Raw genomic sequence first — 19804 nt, 5'->3', positions numbered from 1 at the left:
AATTTACATTCGTAATTATGTTTTTATTAGAAAACTCTTTCAAGGCGTAGTAATAACAAAATTTGAATAAGTATGCTCTGTATATGTAGATCTGCAAACGATGTGAATTATTTGAAAATGTACGTCGATTGCTCGTTATATAGATGCACAGGATATGCGTATTTCAACAAACATTTATTAAACATCGTAAGTATATTTTTTCGAGAAATAATCGGCGATTACTATTTGGAAGACAAAGGTGGTAATTAATATAATGGTGATAATTGCACACGTATACGTTCTGTAGTATATAATGCAATCAACAAATTAGACTCTTGTGTGATGTTGCAGAAATAAAAAAGTGTTTTTAATTCAACGCCTATATGTCAGTCGCACGACGAAAATCGTCGCTATAAAATTGCTCTTAAACATTATAACATGAAACTTATAGATTTTAAGCTTTTAGACGAAATTCTTGCATGATCTTGGCATGCTTCTATGGGTTGACTTATGTAAAGATACTATGCGATCGAGACTTTACAATATGTAACGATTATTCCCCCTTTTCAAGCTAAATAGTTAACCATTGATGCGATAGTCTATTTTTATATAAATTCTGTCGTCAAAAAATGTACGTAGCTATAAGAAAATCGTTCAAGCTAAATATATAGAAGTAAAATCTCCAGCACCAACAAACTTTTAGCTTCCTCCCCTAATAATATTACCGTGCGAAAATATTGTCTAAGATCCTCTTCTCCTGTTTTCCAAACAAATCGTTTCGTTGTAAATATAAATTTTAAGTTCTGCCATGAAATAAAATATAAACTTCTAGTTAACAGCCATTGTAAGTATATAGAATTCCATTAAAACTCATCTTGATTTGACACAATAGACGAAATAACCTTTAATTTATCCAAACATATATATTTATATCTAATAATATATCTTTATCCGTCTCAAAAATTATGTTTCATAATTGGTTTAAATCCATCGCATTGATTTATATAATATCCATCAAAACCAGCTCTTTGTAAGCACGAATAATTGCGTATTCACAGCTTATGGAATGAACGGACATGTGTCAATTATTACAACTATGTACAATATTCAGAATATTTCTCTAAGAGCTTCCGCGCTTCACCTTGAACCCGGGTCTCTTCGTCAGTGTTAACAGGAATTTCTTCTAGTCGACTGAGCCACGAGACGCCCTCTTGGTATTTACCTACGGCTATATAGCTTTTACCTAGCAGAAGCGTATTTTCATGGTGAGGTTTTTGTGACAGTTTCTCCGCGGTCTCGAAGTGTGGAATCGCGTCCTGGTATGTTGCACTTGGCACCTCACCAAACAAAGTTGATGCAACCTGTAAACGAATCATTATTTCTATACTTTAAGAGAATAATAAAATTATTAATTTCAAATGGATTTTATACAATCTGATAACTTACTTTTCTTTCTATCCAACTAAGTTCTGATACTTCAAATTTAAACCTTCCCATAAGATGATGCAAGAAACTATCGTGTGGATTTATCTCAAGGGCTTTCTCTACATATTCCTTGAAGAGATAACCATTTTCGATTTTGCCCTTTGTTGGTAAAAATTTACTTTTCACACCGACAAGAATGGCATACCATTTATACAAATTACCATGGCTTATATGCAATAAATGTTCACAGGCGTCACAACCTAAAATTTGAATTTTGTTATAAAATCAGAAATTAATTTTATTTAAATTGGTGCAAAAATTGTTTACTTTTAATTTTTTTAATTACCTTCAAAAATGTATTCCTTCTGTCTTTCAGAATTATTAACCTGAACAGAACAATGATAGCATGATCTAGCAAACCTCCATACAATCTCTACATCATCTGGATGTTCCTTGACTAAGGTCTTCAGTTTGTGATATATGACAGAATGCAAAGTGTGATCTTCACTATCCTTGTCAAGACTCAACAGCTCCGAATTCTCACTTATTATTCCTTCGGATGTCCTATAGCACTAAACATATAATCTCGGTCTTTTTACGCTAGAACTTTTGTTCGCATAACTCTCTGTAATTATGAATTGCTACAAAGAACTACTACAAATTACAAGCCATAGAATATACATTACATATTTCGGACATAAACATAAAATGAAAATAAAAAATTCATATTGTTTAGGTATTGTACACAACAATGTTTATACTTGTAACATCAACTTTAAATCGAAATATAGATAGGACCCAAGCCACACAAAGCAATTCAAAATCCAGCAGAGGTACAAACAATGCTAATTAAAAATGTTTACCAACCCATTTTCTATATCAAGTTCATCATCTGAACAATCAAAGAATTCTTCATCTCCTATATCAGTACCAGCAGTTGAATAAGTATCTATATCTACATCTTCTGTACCTGTGTAAGTGTTGTCATTTGAGTAAACTTGTCTTTTTACCAATCGCTTTTTCCTGCTCTTCTGTAGATTTGCTTGCTGTGCCCTGCAATCAAAATATTTCATAAAGATACGTTTTTGTAATAATGGACAAAAACGATATATATTTCACACTTTTCTTATCAAACAATTTTTTATTTATACATTTTTATCTTTGATATGCAAATGAATTTCATTTATACATATACTTCTTGAAGGTACAAGTATGATTTTACTTTAACAATAATAATATTCATTTTGAAATCACTTAATATTTTAAAATAAATTTCTAAAACTATTGTGTGCAAATTATGTAGAACATACAGAGTCAAAACTCAATTATTTAAATATCATGTCTGCACATTATATAATGTCATTACCTTAATTCTTCTAGTTCTGCTTTTAGCTCTGCAACTTTTCGATTTACTCTGTCTATATTACTGTTCATAGCTGAGTGTTGCTGTCTTTCCATTACTCTATTGTAAATAAAGACAGTGGCCACACTGATGACCCCAATGGTAGCGCCCACAGCGGCAGCAATAAGATTTGAATTTTGCATGGTACTCATTGTGCTGTAAATAAAAATTGCTTATAAATATTCCATGTAAAGTAAAAAAAGATGTAGGTCTTTAATAATTCAGAATGTTTTTACTATATCTTATCAGGGTCGTATTGAAATTGATGAATTTAAAAAGCATAAACTGTTCAAAATTATAATGGAGTAAAGTTTTTGAATGATATTACAGTTATCTTTTCACGAAAGCAGTATATTATCTTAAGTTTTTTATTTTTGTGCACTATTGTATTCAACCTATTACATAAATCATTTAAATTCGAACATGTCATGTGCTTAACATCACTTATAAAATTACTTTAACTTATCAAATATGTTATTGGTACTATTTAAAAAGTTTTAATCACTACAAAATTTACAATCTGCAGATTACTTATTATACAAAACTACATCCAAAGACAAAAATGCAAGTTAAATTTGTCATTCAGACAAGAGTGATTAATAATGTATTATGTTCTATACATACGACTGCTGTTTTTTCGCAGCCATAATACCTACTACTTTGAACAAACAACTAAAGCGCTCTGTGCAAAAATTATCCCTAACCAATGAAATACTCAAATCCACTTCTGCAGCGAGATAACATTCACCTTTTATGCATTTGCAGCAGCGAATACTTGTCAATTTAAGCTCCTCTCTTCTACCTCTTCCAACACAGAAAAACCAATAAGAAGCAGCGACGAAATTCAAACAGAACCAAAACGCATCACAGCAGTCGTCGAAATAAGGACATCCAACTAGGTGAAAGGGCCTCGACTACGTCTCCTGCATTTTTTTGACCCCTCAGCATTGATGCTCCGGACACGTATATTTACTGTAATCTCTCGCTGAATTTGTCGATTAGCATCGGAATTACACGCACACAATAGTCGGCGTTGCTTTTTCTCTCTTTCTCTCTCTCTCCTCTCCCTCAACGGGTTATCGAACGCCGCACACAATTGATAAGCAACACACAGCAGCACGTGGGGAGGAGGCCGGGCAGATAACCAAGGATTTTATCAATTGGGTATCTGTGGACAGAAAAATGCAGCGGCGGGTCACCGACGATGTTCCGCACTCTCTGCTAGAACCTTCGACTCCGACTGATGCTGCATTCTCGACTAGCGTCGAACCGAACTGAAGAGAAGAGCAACGATGATGTAGCGGATGGAGTAGAAGAGACTCGCTTTTCTTTACCTTGTAATCGCGACCCCGTTTTTTTCCTCGAAAGTCGGCCGAAACGCACACGTAGCGCCGCGAGCTCTTTCTCTCTTTCACTCGCGCATACGCAAATTTGTTTTGTCTCTCTCTCTCTCTCTCTCTTGCTATAACTCTGATATATATGTCATGTGCAAACGCGCGGCGTAAAAATACTGATAGTCATCAAACTGTGTACTATATAGCGTGTATACTTATATGTCGGTAGAGTCTGTGTGTGTGTAGTGTGATACGCAGTGCGCCGGAACTGCCGACCTAACCAAACCTTGTTAAGGAGGGAGACCAGGGAAGGAGAAAACGTATTCGGCGTAGTGGTCTCGTTGGTTGGTCAAGTCTACGGTTTGGATTATAAATGAATGCGAATTCTAGGAAGCAGGTATTAATTAGATGTTGTGGGTAGGATAGCCTTAACCTTCATTCAGTTAAGATGAATTTGTTGTGATTAGCGGATTAGACTGTGTATATAGTATACCTTTTCGGATGATTGTTGGCAAATGAGAAATAAGTAGTGATGTAGTTTTAATGCCTATTTAAGGACCTTTTAATGCTTAAAATTTATGAATTTCCGAATATGAATGGTATCCCGAAACCATCTTGATGTTTGAACTATTGCATCAAAATGGAGATAGTTTCAGCTCATACACGGTTTAGAATTTTCATATTAAAAAAAAATGTTTGTCAAACTTCTAGCTCAGTTTTTAAATCAATTGAAAAAATAAAAGCAAAACCAATGAAAAAAAAGATAAGAAATATACTTTAGTCCTCAAAAATTTTTTCAAATTTGCCGCCACAGAAAGCAGACGACTTTAATTCATGGAAATCAAACCAAATGATTTTGTAAACTGATCTTGTTGTCAGCTGATCGACTGACACTATGAAAGCTTTTTGTAATGGCAGAACAAGACAAAAATATGGTTGGAAACGCCGTGCAGCCGCGCGAAAACGAGGATGAGGATATGGAGAACGGCGACGAGGTGGTGGACGAGGTCGAGGAGGTCAACGAGGAAGGTCAGCACTTTAAAAAAAATATTTTTGACCCGTGCCACCGACTCGTTCACTGAAATTTCGACAGTCAAAGTTGACGTTTATACTGGGCGTTGACAGTTCACGTGAAAATAGAATTATCATTTTGCAATTTTCACATTTTTTGTAAAATACGTGTAAATTAGGAATTCATGTTCCAATCCTATAATTGGCATTCGTTTTGAATTGAAAATTGCTTCATTCACTCAGTGTAACACTGTCTTATCAATCCTCTCTATTTGTATTGTTTATTATTTTGACTGATCCCTTGGCATTGTTATCAAATGTTTGAGTGATTGTGCGTATTCTATTAATAAGCCTGGTGGTATAAGATAATATTTATGATTCCAGAATTTAAATCGTTGAATGATCAGATAGATCAACTGAATGCAGTATTGGACACCTTAGAGTCAAAGAATGATAACATTCATGCAGAATTAATTGAACTGTTAAAATCAAATCGAGAAGCCAGAAAGCAGTTTCAGGAATCTCAGGACAAGCAACCGCAAGCAAATGAAGAGGCGAAACCTTAATTAATGTTAATTGTAAAATGTATTTATATAAAATACCTGTATTATTTGTTAAGATATCATTATCTAGATGATAATGGTAGAATATCTATATCTACTATGTAAAAATGCATACAGGCTGAAACTAAGATGGAAGTTACATTCCTAACTGAAATTTGTACAAAGAAAAGAGCAAAAAATGGTTATAAATATATTAAAAATATTATATATAAAAATACATATATATTAAAAAACGATCAATAAATTTCTGTTATAAAAGTACACGACTGTTTTTTGTATTTGGATTTGCAGCATAGAGTAAGAGCTCTTTGAAAGTCTCAAAATCCAAATCTTGAATAACGTGCACATTTGGTTCATTTGATATGAGATGATCAATTACAACTTGCCCTCTCGTTTTCAAACCACTAAGTTCTATATCAACATGGTGTAACACTACATCTTTAGCAATATCTGGTCTGAGTAAAACACCAGCTATAAATGCATCACAGGGTCTATAATTCCATGTTCGCTTTTCATTGGTATTGTAAATACCACCATCAATTGCATTGATAAGTTCCACTACAGGAGTATCTATTTTTCCAAATACATTATCTCTCCATTCCTAGATAAATAAAATAATATTATCTCATTCAAAATGTACAACTCATTGCATTAAAAATCTCATAACTTACATGAGCAATATTTGATTTCATACACGTTTCCCATGGCAATAACCACATCTTCTTTGCTGCAAAACTCATAACTATATGCACACTTTCTGGATCCGCATAAAAGTTAAATTCTGCTTGTGATGTTATATTACCAATAGCTGAAACAATTAAAATTGGCTGTCAAAAATTTAACTGATAACAAAAGATAATAATGAAATAAAAATTTTATTTACCAGATAAATTTCCACCCATGACTAAATATTTTTTAACATTGTTTGCAAAATCTGGATACATTTTAATAGCAAGAGCAATATTTGTTAATGGCCCAAGTCCAAGCACTGTTACTTCTCCTGCAATATAAGAAAGAAAAGTTAAAGTAATATTGCAAAAATAAAAATATTAAAATCAGGATAAAAAAATGCATGATTACCCGGATATTGAGATGTTATCCTATGTAATGCGCATACTGCATGCTCATCTTTAAGTTTACTGATATCAGGCTTATCAGTATAGACATCACCAAATCCATCGGAACCATGAAATCCATGACTTACAGCTACCCGTGCATTTTCTGTTGATAGCAGCGCAGAGTCTGCTCCTTTATGAACTGGAATCTTTGAATTTTTAAAAATTAAACTAAATTCAATAATATTATATTAAAAATTATTATTTTTTAACTTACATCTACAGCATCACACACATGCAGAGTTCTGAAGACATTGTTTATTACATTGTCAACATATGTGTTACCAGTAACACAAGTGATTGCCATTATTTCTATTTTCTTTTGTTTGTGAGCTGCTATCAACATTGTTAAAGCTAAAGCATCATCAGTTCCAGCATCACAGTCAACTATAATTTTTTGGCACTCCATTTCTATTAGCACTTCTTTTTAGAAAAATCTCAATTGATCTCTTTATTTTTACAAATAATCACAGAATAATTTTACAATGACCTGTGAATGTGAAAAAATTAATTATGAAGGGAATTATGTAAAAGTAATGGGTGCGTTTGTATATAACCCTACTACTTTATACCCAGAACTATGTCAAAACAATTTTCATTTCCCTTTTAAATTTAGTAAATGTAAGATTATCTTTAAGCAGTTAAAAGAAGATATTAAAAAAAACTTACGATTTAGCTAAGCAGTGTACACTCCCATATGCACTGCTTCACAAATTAAGCATATCAAGATGCACTCGTCGTCAAATTTTAATACCTTGTCTCGATATATATGCCGCAGCAGCATCCATTTAAGCCGACCTTGATGGCTATCGTGAGTCGTCTGCACCTATACGTATAAACAAGTTCTCTTTTGGAGCTGCTATCTGCTGCTATGCTGCTGCAAGTCTCAGCTGATTTTGTTTTCTGTTTCAAAAATTAAATAAGAGCTATATCAATAATAATATAATTATTAATATACAGATAGAAATAAAAATCGTAATTTTATTTAAATTATAGTTAAAATCAACAAAGTACGCTTTTATTATAGGGGTAATATAGTTATGCATGATATTTAGAAGAAGAAAAATATTCAAAAGCAAAATTTTGCCGCCAATGCACAAGATTCGCGACGTCAGCTGGTAATATATACATATATGTGTGTATACCAACCACACACATATATATGTATATACTTGCGAGTCGCAAGTTGCGACACCACTCCACCACCTGCAGTATATATAGTACAGGGGTCGATTTCATTTCCCCCGTTACATGCAAGGCGCGTTGCGGCGGAAAAAAGATGTCAATCTTATAGTATAAAACAGACAGTCGTCACCGCCGCAAAGTCACGTAAATCCGATAGTGTCTTTTCAGCAGAACGTGAGGAGCTTATTCACCTCGTCATGGGCCGAACACTCATCGACAAGACGACTTTCGGCTAGAGCTAGTGCTGGAGAGGACATCGTCGTCCTGCGCAGGATCTCGCGGGGTCACCCTCGCGACTTGTGTGTGTTATTTTTCCCTCCGGAAAGCTCGTCTTGAAAAATGGACGAAGCTAAGTATCTCAAAAAGTATGAGTTATAATATTTTACGTTATGTTTGCTTGATTACCTAGAAGATTGTTTTTTTTTTGCGGGGATTCTTCACTTGCCGGGGTTTGGGTGTTTAATCCGCGCTATTGTTTATTGATCCGGTCGGTCGCAGGAATAACCTATAACACTTGCAGAGAGTAGTATCCAAGTTTTTATTTTTCGAGCTTTTGTAGGGAGTACTGTTAGAGACTGTAGATTTTGGTAGGTACTGTTATTTGTACAGTGGAATACTTTCATTGGCTTTTATTGATTACTCCATTTCACGGCTGATTATGGGTTGATGACATTGCTCCAAATTGTCTAATTGCTCCAAAGTGAGAAAAAAGTAAATTTGTAATGTAGCACACTTGATGAAAGCCTTTTTTAAACTTGCATATGAAATAATATGTTAATTAGATCAGTAATTTTTATAATTTCAAATAATAAAGTGAAGTTATTTATGCGCATCACTATCATTTTATTGATCTGGAAAGTTCTGAATAGGAGTCTTAGTGTTTACTCTTGTTGATTACTTTATAAGTTTTACATTTAATCACCACATACGTGTTTGACTATTATGTTCTATTCAGTTCTGAATTTATAAAAAATATAATATATTGATACTTGAACAAGTTTTGGAAAAATTAATTTAATTCATATTTTAACTTTCATTTTAGAAAAATAAGATCTGGAAACCTTGATGTGCATCCAACTGAAAAAGCTCTCGTTGTGAATTATGATGTTGAAGCTCTCATCTTGGGTGAGCTTGGAGACCCAATGTTAGGAGATCGTAAGGTAAAGTAGTTTTTACATTGTAATAATATGATAGTTTTCCTTATCATAACAGTTTTAATTAATACATATTCTTTATTCGTTCAGGAGTGCCAGAAAATTATTAGACTTAAAAGCCTGAATGCCGATACAAATGTAACACTGCTAGCTAAGGAAGTCATAGATAAATGCTCACTAATTTATGAGTCAAAACTGCACGAAGTGGAACAATTAATTTACTACCTACAGAATCGTAAAAATACTATTGAAGGTATTGATCAGGCTATACTAGCTTTCTTTTTGTTACACTATTCTAACTGATCAGATTTGAACAACACTATATTTCATGCAAATAATTAATTTTATAGATTTTGAAAATGATGGTCATCCACCAAGGCCAGTTTCATCAATCAGTACAGAAAGTGGAGATTCCGAACGAGCTGTCATTAGTAGTATTGACAGCTACATGGAGTTGCTGTATGATGAAATACCAGACAAAATAAAAGGATCTACTTTAATTTTGCAATTAGCAAGGGTACCAGATAATTTACAAGAGTTAACTAAGAATGGTGATAGTTTAAATAGTCTGAAAAAAATTGTATATTATTTCTTCAAAATATTAACTTCTCTTGTTTGTAACTTTGTTTCAGAATCGCTTCTTAGTGTTTTAGCAAGAGTTTTAAGAGAAGACTGGAGGAAAAGCACTGAACTTTCAATAAATATTATTTATATATTCTTTTGCTTCTCCACTTACAGCCAGTTTCATAGTGTTGTTTTAGAATGCAGGGTATGAACTTTTGCCTTTTATTTGACGAAAAATGATGTTATTTCATTGATTTAAATTTTTTTATCTCACAATAGATTGGTTCACTTTGTATGGAGATCATAGACTACGAACTTATGCGATATGACCAGTGGAAAGATGACTTGGAAAAGCGCAGACGGTATTTTGAAAACACTACTGGTCTGTGTTTGCTTCCTGTCATGAATGCAGATGGCTCGGACAAGAAAATGAAAATAATGGACGATATATGGAGTGCTGATGGTCCACTTGACCTACAAATGAAAAAGCGATCTATTGATGGCTCTTTAAATGTACCGAAGGAAGAGATTGATAGATTAAAGGATGATCTCGAGAAAAGTCGTAAGAAATTCAAAAATTTAACAAAGAAACAAGAACAATTGTTGAAAGGTACGCAAATTATAGAAATTAAATTTTAAATCATGATATCCGAAACATACAAGACTAAATTTTTACATTTATAGTTGCATTTTATTTACTACTTAACATTGCGGAAAATACGGAAGTGGAAAAGAAAATTAGAAAGAAAAATGTGATAGGGATGCTTATGAAGACTTTAGATAGGACAAACACTGATCTCTTAATTTTAGTTGTAACTTTTTTAAAGAAACTATCTATTTTTAGAGAGAACAAAGACGTGATGGTAGGTTTTACACTAAACGTTCTCATTCTTAATTAATTACTGTGATTAACTCATATATAAAATTTTAAATTTTGTTAATAGGCAGAGGGAAACATTATCGAAAAATTACCAAAACTTCTTCACAATACTAATCCAGACCTTGTCTCCAGTACTTTAAAACTATTATTTAACTTATCTTTTGACACAAAACTGAGAGGAAAAATGATCAGAGTCGGCCTTTTACCAAAATTAATAAAATTACTCACTCAAGATGATGTAAATAGATCAACTATTTTAGGATTATTGTATCATGCCAGTATGGATGATAAAGTTAAAGCAATGTTTACAAATACTGAATGCATTCCTTTGGTAAGTTTAATAATATAACAATTGAATAAATAAGAATAATTTTTTTCTTTTTTGTTCATTTAAACGTGTTATAGATGATGGATATGTTGTTAGCATCTGATGCTGAACAAATTATGTCTGAGTTAATAGCGCTATGTGTTAATCTTGCCACTAATAATAAAAATGCCGAATTAATGGTTCAAAATAACCGATTGCGAGGTCTAGTTGAGAAAGCGTTTAAGAATCAAAATGCAGTATTAATGAAAATAGTTAGAAACATTTCACAACATGAATCAACAAAAGAAAACTTTGTTGTAAGTACCATAATGCATGAAATTACCACTATTAATTGCACAAAACGAAAAATTTAACTTCGTATTATTTTTTTTTAGGAGTTTGTAGGCGATTTTGCAATGGCTTTGACGCAATCCGATTGTGAAGAGTTTGTCTTGGAAATTGTTGGAGTGATGGGAAATTTATCATTGCCTGATTTAGACTATTCACAAATCCTTCAAAGATGTAATCTTATTCCATGGATACGGAATACTCTTGTTCCAGGTATACTTAACTGTTATTAGATCATCTCTTTTAATTACAAACTTATTTAAGACATAGCTTAATGTACTATACTATATACTACTTTAAACTGATTGCAGGTAAAGCTCAAGATGACTTGGTGCTTGAAGCTGTGATATTATTAGGCACAGCTGCAGCTGATGAAGATTGTGCTCAAGTGATGTGTAAAGCAGACATGCTTCTATCGTTAATAGAATTGTTGAAAGGTTTGATTGTTATAAACTATGAGTTATTTTCTTTAAACATAACTTTTATACCGTAAATAATTTTTTAAATATCAGCTAAGCAAGAAGATGACGAAATGGTTTTGCAAATAATTTACGTTTTTTATCAAGTATCTAAACATGATTCAACGAGGGAATATTTGATTCGCGAGACTGGTAATGGTAATTGCTGATTTTTGCTTTACATGTATATTTTTTACTTAGATTTCTGGATTGTGCAACATTATGCTAGATGTTTTTTAATCACGCTTATATATGTGTGAACAATTCTATATATTTAATTAGAAATCATTGTCTATTCTTAATATTCAATAACATTTTTCGATGATTAATTATAATTTAATTTTTTAGAGGCTCCAGGTTATTTAATTGATCTTATGCACGATAAAAATCCAGCCATTCGAAAAGTCTGTGATGCCTGTTTAGACGTAATTGCAGTAAGATTTTTAATACATCTTGAAATATTCCCGAAAAAGAGTGTATATTTACGGAACCTTCAATTTTTTAGATGTGTGATAAAGATTGGGCAGTAAGAATAAAGGTTGAAAAGTTCCGATCTCATAATCAACAATGGTTAGATATGGTTGAATCAATCAACATCGATACTATGGCCACAAGTTTACCTCCTCCAGAAGAAGAAGATGACGACAGTCTTGGGGTATTCACAAGCGGAGATTTATTAAAACATACCGTCTTATTTCCATCAGGTACAAACAATACATTATTGCAATAAGCAGACGTTTTGAATTACGACAAGTAATAACAAAACATTGCTGGCTTTGTTTTATACAGGTAGCAATACTAGATTGAACTTGGACGAAGGGGAGTCAATGACTAAAGCTTTCACAGATTCGATAGAAACGATAAGCCGACCCGTGAGTCGGTAAGTTTATCACCATTTATGAAAATATTTAAAACCACGTTAAAAAAGGTTCTAACGTATAATTTTTATTTTAGCTATAGCAGAGATCTAGACGAGATTTGTGAACTAATGGCATCCTCAAAGTCGCGCCTTTCCATGGGCTCTGGTATAGAAGATTTGTATCATAGTTCCAAGCTTAAATTTGATTTGTCTGTTTGAAAAATAGCGGGACGGCTGTAAGTTCTATTTGCAATCGAAAATTTTCGTTCAAGACTTAAAAATATTCATTTTACTAGTCACAGGGCCTTGTTAACTCTAACTATCTTTAAGAAAATTGCGCTCCATCATAAAAGAATAACAGCTAGTATTCAGCGATGAAGTAAGCCGAAATTTTGCATGCATCTTGAAGAGAAAACAAAGAAAACGAAGCATTCCAGCACTTTTTTAAGATAGACTTTGTCAAACTTAGGATCAATTAAACTAAGTAGCGCATTTTGTTAACTTTTTTTATACCTTAAATTGATTTAAAGTATGTTTTTTTAATAAAAGTTATGTTCTTCTGGAATGCTATACTCATAAAATTATATTAGAAAATAAGAAAAAAGCGCTCGAATTCCAAAGTATTGAAAAATCTTTATTCTTAACACAGCCACAGAGAAAATAGGTAAACGATTTTTCACATGATTATAAGAGATTACATACTACGTGTGTATGTAACCATTCTCGTATTTTTGATTCTATAATTATATGTACACGTATAAAATACAATGTTCTAGATAAAAAATAAGAGAAATCTGAAGATTATCATTGCGTGATTTTTGGCTTGTTGTTTGAGCTTAAACTCTTTCGTAAAATATATCCGTGGTCACAAGGACGCAGTACGATTGTATAACTATTGTCTCCATCCGTGTAGAAATTGTGTTCCTTCAGACCCCAGCTCACGGGACTGTCGGCAAATCCCTGCACGTCCAAACTGCACCACGGCAACGTCTCATTATTCGCAGTTGCGTATTCCCTCAGCATGTTAAAAATTTTCTCGATTTTCTGACGCGTAAGGAAGCCCGTGAATTGCAGATACTGAACTTGCCCGACCTCCATCTTCGGATTTGAGTTCTTGTAGGAAGACACGTATTCGGCCTCCCTGTCCTCGTTTACCCTGAAACCACATTTTTACGTGTGAATATATGTGAGACTATAGTTTTTGTTTTTGTTTTGTTTGTAAATTAGCTTGAGGAAGTCCGCAGAAATACTTGTAATTCAAATAAATCAACTTTCGACCAACTATAATGGAAAAAGGAAATTAAAAAATTAATAAAATAATTTAATAAGACAAAAAGAATCCGAAGCACAATTTTCAAAAGACGCGCTTAAAAGAATTAGCAAAATAACCCGATACAATTCTTAATTTCTTGAATGCTTTGATGACATGATTGTCTTCCTCTTTGAGAGTAGAGCGAACTTTTTACTTCTTACGAGAAAATTAACGGCAATTGAGTAATTGGCCCATCTGAACATTGCGGACTTTTTAGTTTTCAATCAACAATTAACTTAATTGACTTATAGATCATATACTATTGAGAAAATAATTTAAAAAATGTTTAGTTATCATTAAATCACTCACAAGTTGCCACCAATACTGAAAATTCCAAGCCACTCGAAAAACTCGTCACGATCAAAGTTGTCTTCAAGTAGAGGGATGTCAAGTGTGTATTCGACTCTTTGCATCATCTGCTGATGGCAAGCGGAAACAGCGTAACCGCGTTTCTGAAACCATGCCGCTACTGAAGATGGACACAGTTTTTCTTCTATAAAAATTCATAAAAATTTGTTTAATTGTTTGATCTTTAACACTTTAATCAATTTAATTGATAAGGCAGACTGTACTGATTGTTCTAATGTTAACAAAAATTAACTTATATATGCATACAATGCAGTCTACCTTGAGAATATAATTTACCTGGTGGTTCCCATGCTACAATGACATTAAACGTTAGATCGAGCAGCTTATCCAGACTGTTATGAATCCTTTCATAGTATTTCTTGCCAGGGGTTAATTTTTCTTCTTTCAAATCGATTGTCACGACTTGCGAGAGACCGGTGAAAAAAAATGTCGAACATAAAAAAATGCTTAAAAAAAGGTCTACTCCGGAGAGTACATAAAATGTTAAAAAAATAATAAAATAAAATGTCTGAATTGTTCATATGAAAAACCTCCAACAAAGAACAATTAAAACAAAAAATATTTTAAAAGTCTCTGCAAGTTATATTGCTTATATTACGATGTACGTTATATACTTTTTTTAGTTATATACTCGTTTTCACGAAAAATTTCTTGCAAAAATAATTGCGATTATTATAGTCTTTAGAAAAAGTTCGCTAAACATACGCTAATATTTTCTCGTCGAAAACTACGTTATACAAAGCGTCTAAATACGACTCTATCACGATTAGAAAAGACTGGCGTTATATCAAAAATTGCTCGCAAAACTCGACTGGTATTGTTCTTGGTGTTTGTATCTAAACCCGGCGGGCGAGAACGAAAAAAGAATTTAATTGCTTTGTCAAAATTAAGAGGCCACCCTTCACGCGAGAGAAAGTGTCGGGCTTGTGTCGAGATCGACGTTGTTAATTCGCAGCTGTTCCCTGAAGGCATCTAACTCTTGGGGTGAAATACCATCCCAGCTTTCAAGCTCCGAGAGTCTTCTGAGATTCTCGCAGTTCTGCATGAGCAGATGTACACTGGCCATGGAGAGATCCGTGCTGTACAGAATCTTCAATTCCTCGAGCTTCGTCATCCTGTTCTTGGAGAAGACTCGACAGATGGTGGCGTCGCCGATACCGGTAGAGGAGCCCAGGTGAATAAACTTGATGTTGGTGCAGTGCGATAGGATGAACTCGAGGTGCGCGTCCGCGCAGTCGACGACGCACTTGAGTCTCTCGAGATGTTTGAAAGGTGGCACCTGAAGCTTGCGATGCCTCGTCGAGGCAACGGCCAGAAACTCACAGTTGTAGAAGACTAAGCTACGCAGATTTGGGCAGAACTGACTGATGTACACCAGTGCGCTGAGATCAATCTCCCCGACGTGCTCCAAGTGAAGACTAACAATGTTACAACCGATTATCTCGAGTAGCAGCTGGACTCCGTTAGCGTAGAAGTCACAGGAGAGAAGCTTCAGTTCCTTTAGTTCAGTCAGTGAGGCCAAGATGGCCAGGTCCTCTATCCTCTCGTCCCTCATCATCGACAAGCTGCTGATGTAAGGGCACATCTCGACGAGCAGGTAAAGCTGCTGCGTGTTCATATTCCGGCACTCGAACGACCTTAGCTGGAAGGGCTTGTCAAAGTTGTCGACGCTGTGTTGAATATACTCCAAGGCTATTCCCCACTCGTCGTACCTGCCAATGTCCTCGAGGCACGAGTGGTTCAGCAGAAGGTTCGCATATCCCGGCACCGAGACTGAGGTACTCAGTAACTTGATCTCCCTGAGCTGTTGGCACTTGAGCAGCGACGAAATGCTGCGATCGGTGACTGATCTGGAGGCGGTGACGTCCAGCTTCTGGAGCTTGGGACAGTTCTGACACACAGCCGCGAGAACGTTGTCCGTGCAGTCGAAGCAAAGCGTGAACGATGTCAGATTCTTCATTTTACTTATAGCATTGACTATGATCTTCTCTATGTCCGACGTCTTCCATCCAACCGATCCAGATCCCAGATCAAGTACCTCCAAACCAGTCATATCCACAAGCGAATCGTACAAAGCGTGTCGCATGATTTTCGGCCAGATGCTGAACTCTATACGCTTGAGATTCGGATGCACGATCACCCTGGTCAGATTCACAGCCACGTTGATCTCCGACGAGAACATGGTCGACCTGTCGGTATAGGCGCTCTTGATCTCATTGATCAGATTCCTTATAGCCCTCAAAATTTCCAGAGCCATCCTGTCGTAGAGGTGCCATGGCACGTTGATACACAGGTGCTGCCTCATGGACAGCAGCGAGGTGCGGAGGTAGGCATGTCCCTTTTTGGAGTCGAGAGCGGTGAGCACGGTTATTGGCCCGACAATCTGCTTGCCGAAGGCAGTCACGAACTCGCTCACGGACCTGAGGGCCAGGTCTCGCAGCGAAGGTACTTGGTGTTTTTTAGGCATTTCTCGAAGAGAGCGAGCGCTGATTTGTCGTTACATCTAGGCTGTCGCGGTGAGGAACTTACCGTAGCGCGAGGGATTTTCGCGCTCGAAGTAGCTGGGCTTGCCCTCGAGGCCGAGTCTCTGGTAGCTTTCGCGGTCGAGGATGAGCAGCAGGTGGCCGGTGGGTAGTATGGCAGCCGAGTTATCCACGTCGATTCGCTTCTCTATGGCTAGGAGATTCAGTTCACCTGGAATGGATTTGATATTCTTTAGAATTTTGAAATTTAGTTTCTGTACTCTAATTTAAGCATATTTATTCACAAGATTAATTGCGTGAAGATCTGTTTTTAATTTTGTCTTAGACGAATGAGTTGTGGACAATTTTTTTTTTAGTGATAAACTAAGAAATCATTTTTACATCCAAAGAACTCTGAGTCATAATCTTCTATAGTATTGACTTTGCGGAATCATCGACTAGCATGTAATTATAATCAAAGATGCAGAGTAGAGTTAATTGTTCAATAACATAAAAAAAATTCATAATTGTATTGTGATTCTATCAGGTGAACTATAGATCTTTTAGCTTGTCTAAGTAAAGAACAAAAACTTAATGTAATAGAAATAAAAATTAAAGTTTGAAGGAAAAAAAATGCAAAGGAAGAATGCACCGCTTAATTTTAATTGGTATTTCTAACACTTATTTTATGTTTATAAAAAATTTAATCAAAATAAGTGTCTACTTTAAATCTAATTCTAGCATTTAAAACAGTAGTTTAAAAATTGGTAAAAACGTTTGGTGACTATAAATAGGAAAAAATAATAGTAAGGAAACAAAATAAAACAAACCTTTCTTGACAAATGACTCAATGAATTCTTTGTTAATCAACTCAACAACACGTAGACCATCGACTCTATAGTAATCGCTGTCTTCTAAAATGTTTTCCTTAAAACTTTCCGGAATGCTGCTTGTGTTAGGAAGCACCACAGACACCTGGCCATTGTCCAAAACGATTACGAAATTACATAAATATACTCTTAGATGTATAGAACTTTCTTCTTACGCAAACAATTAAATAATTTAATCAAACCAACATTGTCTCAACTTTCATACCAACTTTAAGGGATACTGCGTGGGAACATTCATGAGAAACATATTTGAAATCTCTTAGTTAATGCTTGTTGATGCTTTTTATGTAACACTGTTCAGATGGTTCATTTAAAAGTTGCTTTTAAACTTGAAATATCCAAAAATAGCTCTTTTTGCGTAATTTTACTATAAAATTTTAATGAAATTTTGTAAAGAAATTTATTTCCAAATTGCTTGGTAACAATTGAATAAAAATCCAAATTTATAACATTGCTTTAAAAGTATTTTGGCTTGCAGAATGTTGCATTGTTTATTTTTAGAAATAAGAATATTTTTTTGAACTCTGAAAATGAAGTTATATATGTACTTGTAAGTTTTGCAACCATTCACAAAGGTATTAAAGAATAACTTTGAGAGGTTTTAAAAAATGACTGATAAATTTCAATCCACGTAAATATTGGGATATAATGTTTTAAAATCAATGCCCATTTTCGCATCTAACTAAACTAAATGATTCAGTAATATTTATTTTTCAATTCAGTTGTAGTGCAAATATTTTATATTCAATCAATCTACAATCAATATAAAAAAAAGAACCAACAGAGCAGCACGAAAAAAAAAACAAGAAAGGCATTTAAATGATTCAAAATAAAAATACCCTACCTCCTCAACTCAAACTGCAGGCCATATGCAAACGTCTCGAGCACGATTTCTAATTCCGATCAAACTGACAGCTGCTCGAAAATGAAAAATCCCCGACAAGTTAGGTGCGAAATAAAACAAAAATAAATCGTCGCGTTATCAAAGCTGTATATGCACAGCTCCAAAACGGCGTGAGTGCGCTGCGCTGCGCATACACAAAGAAAACAAAGCGACTGCGACAAAAAGAGCATATCTCTCGCGAGCGCGAGCGACAGTTCCTAATGAAGTGCATAAAACCAAGCGCGTATGCCATTAACAGTCAGCTCTCGGACCTACCCACCTGCCATTGTCCACCTCGAACAAAGCGTTTCGCGTATACCTACATAGCCACGCAGAATCCCCCGAAGTTTCGACGCACAACGAAAAAACAAAAACGAAGAAAAAAAAACAAATGACGTGAAAAATCAATCGTCCACCTACACACAACACTTCGCATTCCTCGGAATTCAGTGACACTCGTTATAAGCAATAAAATGTTGAACAAGATCTCGTCTTATAAATATATATGCGCACACACATTTCGCACCGGGCTCTGCAGTCCAGCTCGGTATAAGTATAGGTACCTCTCGAGGCGCACAAGCGCAATGAGCCGCGGCTGCAGAATAGCAGCGGCTATAACCTCTCGCGTATTAGGGGGATCACGCACATCACATACACAACTTTACCAAGTTCCCCTCCTTCTCGGCGACTCGCGATTTTACACGCGCGAAAAGTCGCATACTCACCGAGTGATTGAGGTAATGCGTCTTGATCGCTTCGGCCACACGATTCGGCTTCGTCTCCTCCGAGTCGGCGAGTCGGTCCTGGTGATGCTCGAAACGGTGCTGCGGGGCCTTGAAGTCCCAGACCTCAGGGCACAGCATGTTTTCAGCCCCCGACTTCGTTCAACTATATACTTATCTATGCACTGGGAGCTCTTTTCGTATTCGAGGTGGTCAAAACACGACACTGCGAATCCGCGGCATTATAACCGCACGGCGTCGTCACGCTTTTCCTCGATGGCGGAAGTGCTGCGCGTACACGCGGAGCGAACAGCTGTGTGCGGTAGAAGAGAGGGGGAAGAGCGCGTTTTTTTGTTTTGGAGTATATATAAGATTACTATTATTATTATTATTATTATTATAGAGCGACTGCATTGGCTTTCCAAGTGGAGCGAAGGCAATGATTTCTCGCTCGCGCGAAATTGATTCACTTTCACATTTGCTCCAGTGGCTTTTCTTTTGTTCGACTTTTATTTCTATTTGTGAGCGGAGATACTTAACATTGGTGGCGCTAATTTCAAAGCCGCGTGAGTCAGGGTGGGA

The 19804-nt window shown here is 35.3% G+C and overlaps 7 protein-coding genes across 21 annotated transcripts; 2 read left to right on the top strand and 5 right to left on the bottom strand.

The window, feature by feature from the left end:
- Nucleotides 1–2: 2 nt before the first annotated feature.
- Nucleotides 3–4782, bottom strand: LOC100680272 (regulator of microtubule dynamics protein 1). Of its 4 annotated transcripts, none has more exons than XM_032596493.1 (7): nucleotides 4634–4772; nucleotides 3555–3974; nucleotides 2771–2962; nucleotides 2272–2457; nucleotides 1751–1968; nucleotides 1426–1664; nucleotides 3–1340 (listed from the first exon to the last, which is right to left on the bottom strand). In XM_032596493.1, the coding sequence occupies exons 2-7, from the start codon at nucleotides 3563–3565 to the stop codon at nucleotides 1074–1076; spliced, it is 1113 nt and encodes a 370-aa protein (XP_032452384.1). In that variant the 5' UTR covers nucleotides 3566–3974; nucleotides 4634–4772; the 3' UTR covers nucleotides 3–1073. The 4 variants fall into 4 exon arrangements, with proteins under 4 accessions (XP_032452384.1, XP_031780797.1, XP_031780798.1 ...); XM_031924937.2 differs by lacking the exon at nucleotides 4634–4772 and adding an exon at nucleotides 4141–4313 and having other exon boundaries at nucleotides 3555–4080; XM_031924938.2 differs by lacking the exon at nucleotides 4634–4772 and adding an exon at nucleotides 4141–4312.
- On the top strand, nucleotides 4355–5975 carry LOC100119398 (UPF0184 protein C9orf16 homolog). Of its 2 annotated transcripts, none has more exons than XM_016981582.3 (3): nucleotides 4355–4537; nucleotides 4955–5169; nucleotides 5536–5975. In XM_016981582.3, the coding sequence occupies exons 2-3, from the start codon at nucleotides 5052–5054 to the stop codon at nucleotides 5715–5717; spliced, it is 300 nt and encodes a 99-aa protein (XP_016837071.1). In that variant the 5' UTR covers nucleotides 4355–4537; nucleotides 4955–5051; the 3' UTR covers nucleotides 5718–5975. The 2 variants fall into 2 exon arrangements, with proteins under 2 accessions (XP_016837071.1, XP_032452385.1); XM_032596494.1 differs by having other exon boundaries at nucleotides 4435–4537; nucleotides 5020–5169.
- On the bottom strand, nucleotides 5892–7735 carry LOC100119439 (pyrimidine-specific ribonucleoside hydrolase RihA). Its single transcript, XM_016982395.3, has 6 exons — nucleotides 7499–7735; nucleotides 7047–7319; nucleotides 6795–6978; nucleotides 6598–6714; nucleotides 6386–6522; nucleotides 5892–6315 (listed from the first exon to the last, which is right to left on the bottom strand). Exons 2-6 carry the CDS (start codon nucleotides 7236–7238, stop codon nucleotides 5965–5967), a joined length of 981 nt encoding a protein of 326 aa, XP_016837884.1. The 5' UTR covers nucleotides 7239–7319; nucleotides 7499–7735; the 3' UTR covers nucleotides 5892–5964.
- Nucleotides 7736–8010: 275 nt separating this feature from the next.
- On the top strand, nucleotides 8011–13868 carry LOC100119471 (kinesin-associated protein 3). 5 transcript variants are annotated; one of them, XM_008219420.4, is made up of 17 exons: nucleotides 8011–8379; nucleotides 9057–9174; nucleotides 9259–9421; nucleotides 9519–9719; nucleotides 9801–9937; nucleotides 10012–10342; nucleotides 10417–10595; nucleotides 10677–10943; nucleotides 11018–11236; nucleotides 11315–11480; nucleotides 11579–11704; nucleotides 11780–11884; nucleotides 12074–12159; nucleotides 12231–12429; nucleotides 12515–12605; nucleotides 12680–12820; nucleotides 12881–13868. In XM_008219420.4, exons 1-16 carry the CDS (start codon nucleotides 8354–8356, stop codon nucleotides 12801–12803), a joined length of 2538 nt encoding a protein of 845 aa, XP_008217642.1. In that variant the 5' UTR covers nucleotides 8011–8353; the 3' UTR covers nucleotides 12804–12820; nucleotides 12881–13868. The 5 variants fall into 5 exon arrangements, with proteins under 5 accessions (XP_008217642.1, XP_032452367.1, XP_032452369.1 ...); XM_032596476.1 differs by having other exon boundaries at nucleotides 12680–13388; XM_032596478.1 differs by having other exon boundaries at nucleotides 11780–11878; nucleotides 12074–12150; nucleotides 12680–13383.
- Nucleotides 13198–19520, bottom strand: LOC116416406 (SCF E3 ubiquitin ligase complex F-box protein grrA-like). Of its 7 annotated transcripts, none has more exons than XM_032596479.1 (5): nucleotides 19226–19520; nucleotides 17558–17702; nucleotides 14542–16959; nucleotides 14206–14389; nucleotides 13198–13740 (listed from the first exon to the last, which is right to left on the bottom strand). In XM_032596479.1, the coding sequence occupies exon 3, from the start codon at nucleotides 16730–16732 to the stop codon at nucleotides 15167–15169; it is 1566 nt and encodes a 521-aa protein (XP_032452370.1). In that variant the 5' UTR covers nucleotides 16733–16959; nucleotides 17558–17702; nucleotides 19226–19520; the 3' UTR covers nucleotides 13198–13740; nucleotides 14206–14389; nucleotides 14542–15166. The 7 variants fall into 7 exon arrangements, with proteins under 7 accessions (XP_032452370.1, XP_032452371.1, XP_032452373.1 ...); XM_032596480.1 differs by lacking the exon at nucleotides 19226–19520 and adding an exon at nucleotides 18921–19086; XM_032596482.1 differs by lacking the exon at nucleotides 19226–19520 and adding an exon at nucleotides 19027–19085.
- On the bottom strand, nucleotides 13389–14555 carry LOC116738468 (ribonuclease P protein subunit p40-like). Its single transcript, XM_032596421.1, has 4 exons — nucleotides 14542–14555; nucleotides 14469–14476; nucleotides 14206–14389; nucleotides 13389–13740 (listed from the first exon to the last, which is right to left on the bottom strand). Exons 1-4 carry the CDS (start codon nucleotides 14553–14555, stop codon nucleotides 13389–13391), a joined length of 558 nt encoding a protein of 185 aa, XP_032452312.1.
- On the bottom strand, nucleotides 16769–19363 carry LOC100119502 (ribonuclease P protein subunit p40). Its single transcript, XM_031924191.1, has 3 exons — nucleotides 19226–19363; nucleotides 17558–17702; nucleotides 16769–16959 (listed from the first exon to the last, which is right to left on the bottom strand). Exons 1-3 carry the CDS (start codon nucleotides 19361–19363, stop codon nucleotides 16769–16771), a joined length of 474 nt encoding a protein of 157 aa, XP_031780051.1.
- Nucleotides 19521–19804: the final 284 nt, after the last annotated feature.

This window comes from Nasonia vitripennis, chromosome 2 (assembly GCF_009193385.2).
Source record: "Nasonia vitripennis strain AsymCx chromosome 2, Nvit_psr_1.1, whole genome shotgun sequence".
Lineage (NCBI taxonomy): Eukaryota > Metazoa > Arthropoda > Insecta > Hymenoptera > Pteromalidae > Nasonia > Nasonia vitripennis.
This window is presented reverse-complemented; position numbering and strand designations above follow the sequence as displayed.